This window comes from Salmo trutta, chromosome 27 (genome assembly GCF_901001165.1).
Source record: "Salmo trutta chromosome 27, fSalTru1.1, whole genome shotgun sequence".
In the NCBI taxonomy this organism is placed as follows: Eukaryota; Metazoa; Chordata; class Actinopteri; order Salmoniformes; family Salmonidae; genus Salmo; species Salmo trutta.
Window position 1 is genome coordinate 40,402,757 of NC_042983.1, and position 8,341 is coordinate 40,411,097.

At 43.1% G+C, this 8,341-nt stretch overlaps 1 protein-coding gene across 1 annotated transcript in view; it reads left to right on the plus strand.

Moving 5' to 3' along the window:
* Positions 1–7,561, plus strand: part of top3b (DNA topoisomerase III beta) — a 31,449-nt gene extending 23,888 nt beyond the window's left edge. Inside the window, exons 16-18 of the mRNA XM_029718164.1 lie at positions 6,133–6,334; positions 6,548–6,735; positions 7,174–7,561. Of these exons, the coding sequence (XP_029574024.1) occupies positions 6,133–6,334; positions 6,548–6,735; positions 7,174–7,452 (669 nt within the window). The 3' untranslated portion in view covers positions 7,453–7,561. The remainder of the gene's footprint in view (positions 1–6,132; positions 6,335–6,547; positions 6,736–7,173) is intronic.
* Positions 7,562–8,341: the final 780 nt, after the last annotated feature.

The window sequence follows — 8,341 nt, forward strand, 5'->3', positions numbered from 1 at the left end:
AGGTGCAGTGAAATGTGTTGTTTTATAGTGTCAGCCAAAGTAGTACGGCAGCCCTGGAGCAAATTAAAGTAAAGTGCCTTGCTCAAGGGCACATCGACAGATTTTTCACCTTGTCGGTTCAGCTCCCGAGTGGCGCAGCGGTCTAAAGACACTGCATCTCAGTGCTAGAGGTGTCACTACAGACCCCGGTTCGGTACTGGGCTGTATCACAACCGGCCGTGATCGGTTAGGGTCGTCGGGTTAGGGGAGGGTTTGGTCGGGTTAGGCCGTCATTGTAAAATATGAATTTCTTCTTAAGTGACTTGCCTAGTTAAATAAAGGTTAAATAAAAAATGTAAACAATGACATCTCATTTGCCCAGACCTGCATTCACTCCTCCATCCCTAGTACCTGTATTGTTGTTTTTCCTCTGTCGCTATATCAATATTTCAATAATAAATCATTCAATTTTTCGGATTGATTGATTTCCACGATTTTAGTCTGTTTTTTTTTTTAAAGATGAGTGATGAGAAGAGAGTCGTCCAGTCCATCGGGAATTAGAGAATTATCTAGTCCATCGGGAATTAGAGAATTATCTAGTCCATCGGGAATTAGAGAATTATCTAGTCCATCGGGAATTAGAGAATTATCTAGTCCATCGGGAATTAGAGAATTATCTAGTCCATCGGGAATTAGAGAATTATCTAGTCCATCGGGAATTAGAGAATTATCTAGTCCATCGGGAATTAGAGAATTATCTAGTCCATCGGGAATTAGAGAATTATCTAGTCCATCGGGAATTAGAGAATTATCTAGTCTATCGGGAATTAGAGAATTATCTAGTCCATCGGGAATTAGAGAATTATCTAGTCCATCGGGAATTAGAGAATTATCTAGTCTATCGGGAATTAGAGAATTATCTAGTCCATCGGGAATTAGAGAATTATCTAGTCCATCGGGAATTAGAGAATTATCTAGTCTATCGGGAATTAGAGAATTATCTAGTCCATCGGGAATTAGAGAATTATCTAGTCCATCGGGAATTAGAGAATTATCTAGTCTATCGGGAATTAGAGAATTATCTAGCCCATCGGGAATTAGAGAATTATCTAGTCCATCGGGAATTAGAGAATTATCTAGTCCATCGGGAATTAGAGAATTATCTAGTCCATCGGGAATTAGAGAATTATCCAGTCCATCGGGAATTAGAGAATTATCCAGTCCATCGGGAATTAGAGAATTATCCAGTCCATCGGGAATTAGAGAATTATCCAGTCCATCGGGAATTAGAGAATTATCCAGTCCATCGGGAATTAGAGAATTATCCAGTCCATCGGGAATTAGAGAATTATCCAGTCCATCGGGAATTAGAGAATTATCCAGTCCATCGGGAATTAGAGAATTATCCAGTCCATCGGGAATTAGAGAATTATCCAGTCCATCGGGAATTAGAGAATTATCCAGTCCATCGGGAATTAGAGAATTATCCAGTCCATCGGGAATTAGAGAATTATCTAGTCCATCGGGAATTAGAGAATTATCTAGTCCATCGGGAATTAGAGAATTATCTAGTCCATCGGGAATTAGAGAATTATCTAGTCCATCGGGAATTAGAGAATTATCTAGTCCATCGGGAATTAGAGAATTATCTAGTCCATCGGGAATTAGAGAATTATCTAGTCCATCGGGAATTAGAGAATTATCTAGTCCATCGGGAATTAGAGAATTATCTAGCCCATCGGGAATTAGAGAATTATCTAGCCCATCGGGAATTAGAGAATTATCTAGCCCATCGGGAATTAGAGAATTATCTAGCCCATCGGGAATTAGAGAATTATCTAGCCCATCGGGAATTAGAGAATTATCTAGCCCATCGGGAATTAGAGAATTATCTAGCCCATCGGGAATTAGAGAATTATCTAGCCCATCGGGAATTAGAGAATTATCTAGCCCATCGGGAATTAGAGAATTATCTAGCCCATCGGGAATTAGAGAATTATCTAGCCCATCGGGAATTAGAGAATTATCCAGCCCATCGGGAATTAGAGAATTATCCAGCCCATCGGGAATTAGAGAATTATCCAGCCCATCGGGAATTAGAGAATTATCCAGCCCATCGGGAATTAGAGAATTATCCAGTCCATCGGGAATTAGAGAATTATCCAGTCCATCGGGAATTAGAGAATTATCCAGTCCATCGGGAATTAGAGAATTATCCAGTCCATCGGGAATTAGAGAATTATCCAGTCCATCGGGAATTAGAGAATTATCCAGTCCATCGGGAATTAGAGAATTATCCAGTCCATCGGGAATTAGAGAATTATCCAGTCCATCGGGAATTAGAGAATTATCCAGTCCATCGGGAATTAGAGAATTATCCAGTCCATCGGGAATTAGAGAATTATCCAGTCCATCGGGAATTAGAGAATTATCTAGTCTATCGGGAATCTCACTGAACCCCCAAATGCCATGTCTGAAATATGCAGACAGACTGATTTTAAAAGTAAGTTTACATTGTAATACTTTTGGCAGCCAACTTTCTAGTTCCGCCCACAAATTCCAGACTTTTATAGCACTTCCAGAAAGCATTGATTATTCAGTCATTGTTAGTTTTACACTTAAGACATGACTCTGCCGTTGTGCTCTAGAATTTGTGAATTTTGTCTCTCTATACATTAGTTTATACTGGATTAAGCATACGTTTTTGTTAACTGTTAGTTTTGTTAGTTATGCTTCAACTTTCCCTCCATTTTGTACCAACATCAGTTTATGTTTATAATACTTTGAAAAAGTAAGTGACGACAAATATATAAAGATAAATTCATCCCATTACTCACCAATATGAAAGCAGATCTAATTCAATTGAATAATTTTCCCATAAATCTTACAGGGAGAATAAACCATGGTGGCCAAAACAACAACAACAAAATTCTGCTAATACCAATTACCCCGCCGAAGATGTTCTAATACCAATTACCCCGCCGAAGATGTTCTAATACCAATTACCCCGCCGAAGATGTTCTAATACCAATTACCCCGCCGAAGATGTTCTAATACCAATTACCCCGCCGAAGATGTTCTAATACCAATTACCCCGCCGAAGATGTTCTAATACTAATTACTCCGCCGAAGATGTTCTAATACCAATTACCCCGCCGAAGATGTTCTAATACCAATTACCCCGCCGAAGATGTTCTTTTAAATAGTGTACTCGGTCATAACAGACTTTTAGAAAATAAAAGTTATAGAAAAGGAAGATGTAGAACTTTCCAAGTCTTGATTTTAACCTTCTATCAACTCTCTACCCAATACTTTTACTTGCGACGTATACAGTACCAGTTTGGACACACCTACTCATTCCAGGGTTTTTATTTTATTTTTAAAATGTTCTACATTGTAGAATAATAAAGACATTAAAACACATATGGAATGATGTAGTAACCAAAAACAAGTGTTAAACAAATCAAAACACATTTTATATTTAAGATTCTTCAAAGTAGCCACCCTTGATGACAGCTTTGCACACTTTAGTCAAAACAAATCAAACTTTGTCACGTGCCGAATACAAGTGTAGACTTTACTGTGAAATGCTTACTTACAAGCCCTTAACCAGCAGTGCAGTTCAAGAAGAGTTAAGTAAATATTACCAAGTAGACTAAAATAAAAAGTAATAATAAAAAGTAACACAATAAGAATAACAATAACGAGGCTATATACAGGGGGCACCGGTACCGAGTCAGTGTGGAGGGGTACAGGTTAGTTGAGGTAATTTGTAAATGTAGGTAGGGGTGAAGTGACTATGCATAGATAATAAACAGAGAGTAGCAGCAGTGTACAAAAGGGAGGGAGGGGTCAATGTAAATTGTCCGGTGCCGATTTGATTAATTGTTCAGCAGTCTTATGGCTTGGGGGCAGAAGCTGTTGAGGAGCCTTTTGGTTCTACACTTGGCGCTCTGGTACCGCTTGCCGTGAGGTAGCAGAGAGAACAGTCTATAACTTGGGTGACTGGAGTCTCTGATCATTTTTTGGGTCTTCCTCTGACACTGCCTATTGTAATGGTCCTGGATGGCAGGAAACTTGTGATGGCAGGAAGCTTGTGATGTTCTGGGCCGTTCCCACTACCCTCTGTACACTAAAGAGGAATATTGAAGGTGCGCATGTTCGTCCACAGAATCTTTTCACGTGTCGGTTTTCAAAGGATAAAGCTGAGAACATGAACATCTTCATAGTTAACGATATGGAACACTATAACACTATGGAACACTATAACACTATGGAACACTATAACGATATGGAACACTATAACACTATGGAACACTATAACACTATGGAACACTATAACGATATGGAACACTATAACACTATGGAACACTATAACGATATGGAACACTATAACACTATGGAACACTATAACGATATGGAACACTATAACACTATGGAACACTATAACGATATGGAACACTAACACTATGGAACACTATAACACTATGGAACACTATAACACTATGGAACACTATAACGATATGGAACACTATAACGATATGGAACACTATAACGATATGGAACACTATAACGATATGGAACACTATAACGATATGGAACACTATAACGATATGGAACACTATAACGATATGGAACACTATAACGATATGGAACACTATAACGATATGGAAGAAAATTAAACGGATTGTTCAACAACCAATATCACTCCGTAAAAACACAACCTTATGGAACAATCCTTGGATTGCTTTCCAGAAGTCATAAATATAAATTGGCCAACATGGAAAACTAAAGCCATAGAAAATGCTAACAGGAAATACTTTTTTGGAGTGACCAACGTAGATCGTTTCAAATACATGCAACTTAAAAGTTACATATCACAAAATGTCAATTTGAATATTTTGGACATCAGGACAACCTTGAGGGAATCTTATTTGAGTCAGAAACTGACAATCTCTTAGAAGAACATATAATCTATTAGAACCAAGACTTAAAAAGGACATTGAATGTTCCTGAGTGGCCTAGTTAGGGTTTTGTCTTAAATCGGCTTGAAAATCTATGGCAAGACTTACAAATGGGTGTCTAGCAATGATCAACAACCAACTTGACAGAGCTTGAAGATTTTTAAAATCATAATGGGTAAATGCTGTACAATCCAGGAGTGGAAAGCTCTTAGAGATTTACCCAGAAAGACTCACAGCTGTAATTGCTGACAAAGGTGATTCTAACGTTTATTGACGCGGGAGTGTGAACACGTGTGTGTTTGTTTGTGTTTGTTAGATTCTGTATTTTATTACGAGGTTACTTTCAAATGACATCATCCACAATGTATGCATGCATAATCAGAATTCCGCTGTGTGTGCATGCGGTCGTTGTGTGCGCATGCGGTCGCTGTGTGCGCATGCGGTCGCTGTGTGCGCGTGCGCTCACGGTTGCTGTGTGCGTGCGCTCACGGTCGCTGTGTGCGTGCGCTCACGGTCGCTGTGTGTGCGCGCGGTCGCTGTGTGTGTGCGCTCGCGGTCACTGTGTGTGTGCGCTCGCGGTCACTGTGTGTGTGTCCTTGTGTTTTGTTAGATGCTTTTTTTTGCATTTCATTGAGTTCCACAAGTCTTCCAAATGATGTCATCCAGGAGAGAAGACATTATTTACACACTGAGTGTATAAAACATTTAAGTACGCCTTCCTAATATTGAGTATTGACCGCCTCCCCTTTCCCCTTAGAACAGGCTCGTCTGGGCATGGACTCTAAAAGTTGTCAAGCGTTCCACAGGCCCATGTTGACTCCAGTGCTTCCCACAAATGTGTCAACTTGGCTGGATGTCCTTTGGGTGGGGGACAGTTCTTGATACGCATGGGGAACTGTTGAGCGTGAAAAACCCAGCAGTGTTGCAATTCTTGACACAAACCAGTGTTCCTGGCACTTACTACCATACCCTGTTCTAAGACACTTACATATTTTGTCTTGGCCATTCACCCTCTGAATGGAGCATCAGTGTTGGAGCGTTCGTGTGTGTGTGTGTGTGTTCTTGTCAGTTTCATGGTATGTCTACTTTAGGAGCGTTTGATATAACTTGCCCGGTACAGTGGAACCAATTGTCCCAGAAGTGCAAACTCGGCCCATCCTGCACGCTAATGATTGATTGGTTCTCCCAGGCCAAGCCCAGCCGGCTGCACTGTGCTGGGTGTGATGAGACGTACAGCCTGCCTCAGAACGGCGCCATCAAGCTGTACAAGGAGCTGCGCTGTCCGCTGGATGAGTTTGAGCTGGTGCTGTGGACCTCTGGATCCAGGGGAAAGAGCTACCCCCTTTGTCCCTACTGCTTCAGCAACCCCCCCTTCAGGGACATGAAGAAAGGTGAGTGGGTGGCTGGTGAGTGTGAGTGAGTGTTTGTTTTGATAGTTGTTATAGGGTTTGAGGTCAATTTCAATTCTGGAAGTAAACTGATATTCCAACTTTTCCTCATTGTTTTTCTCCCCCTCCCTCGCCATCCCTCCCTCGCCATCTCTCCCTCCCTCCCTCCCTCCCTCCCTCCCTCCCTCCCTCCCTCCCTCCCTCCCTCCCTCCCAGGTATGGGATGTAATGAGTGCACCCACCCGTCCTGCCAACACAGTCTCAACTCCCTGGGTATTGGTCAGTGTGTGGAGTGTGAGGGCGGGGTGCTGGTTTTGGACCCTACCTCCGGCCCCAAGTGGAAGATGGCCTGCAACAGGTGCAATGTGATGGTGCACTTCTTTGAGCACGCACACAGGGTGCAGGTAGGCAGGACGAGGACTTTAGAGTTATAAACTTCATTTGCATTTTTCACACTTTATTTTATTTATATTCTATTATTTAACTAGGCAAGTGAGTTAAGAACAAATTCTTATTTACTATGACGGCCAAGGAACAGTGGGTTAATTGCTTTGTTCAGGGGCAGAATGACAGATTTTTTTACCTTGTCAGCTCAGGGATTCAGCTTGGGACAGTAACCTTTTGGTTACTGTCCCAATGCTCTAACCACTAGGCTACCTGCCCCCTCTACACTCTAACCACTAGGCTACCTGCCCCCTCTACACTCTAACCACTAGGCTACCTGCCGCACCCTTATAACAGTCATCTCTCTTTTCTCTCTCTCACTCTTTCTTCCCTCTTGCTGTGTTAACTCCCTTCCTCCCCCTCTGTCCCTCTTCCCATCCCCACCTCTCGTCTCCTAGGTAGCCCAGGAGAGCTGTGAGGCATGTGAAGCGTCCCTGGTAGCGGTGGACTTCAACAAGACGCGCTCCCCGCTCCCTGACGGAGAGATGCAGCACAGCGGCTGTGTGTTCTGCGACCCAGTCTTCCAGGACCTGGTTGAACTCAAACACGCCACCATGAGACACCCCTCCATGACCCGCGGTGGGGGTGCACGGCGAGGGGGGCGGGGCAGGGGCAGAGGGCGCAGGGAAAAGAAACCCAAAGATAAGATGGCTGCCTTGGCAGCGTACTTCGTGTAGCAGTAGGTCAGGGTCATTATGTGAAGCTGGGTTAATATGTGATGTTATGACATCTATAATAAATGATGCCGTCATGTGGAAGTAAATGCCTTTTTTTTGTAAACAGAAATGGGTCGTTGTGTTTTCTGAGTCTTTGTTTTTGTAGCTGTCTTAGCAGAGTGCGCCTGGGGAGAGAAACACTGATCTATGTCATTTACATCAGTAGGCAGGTTTCCATTGACCCAGTTAATTAGACAAAAGCAATGTTGCCCAAACAATCACTGTGACGTGTAATGGGACACGGCAGCATGTGTAATGGGACACGGCAGCATGTGTAATGGGACACGGCAGCATGTGTAATGGGAGGACACGGCAGCATGTGTAATGGGACACGGCAGCATGTGTAATGGGACACGGCAGCCTGTGTAATGGGAGGACACGGCAGCATGTGTAATGGGACACGGCAGCCTGTGTAATGGGAGGACACGGCAGCATGTGTAATGGGACACGGCAGCATGTGTAATGGGACACGGCAGCATGTGTAATGGGACACGGCAGCATGTGTAATGGGAGGACACGGCAGCATGTGTAATGGGAGGACACGGCAGCATGTGTAATGGGAGGACACGGCAGCATGTGTAATGGGACACGGCAGCATGTGTAATGGGACACGGCAGCTTGTGTAATGGGACACGGCAGCATGTGTAATGGGACACGGCAGCATGTGTAATGGGAGGACACGGCAGCATGTGTAATGGGACACGGCAGCATGTGTAATGGGACACGGCAGCCTGTGTAATGGGAGGACACGGCAGCATGTGTAATGGGACACGGCAGCAATAGGAGAAATGTTCCAAAGATTGCCAACAGTTTTATTCGTAAGACGGGTGGATTTTTCTTTTGTCCGTTT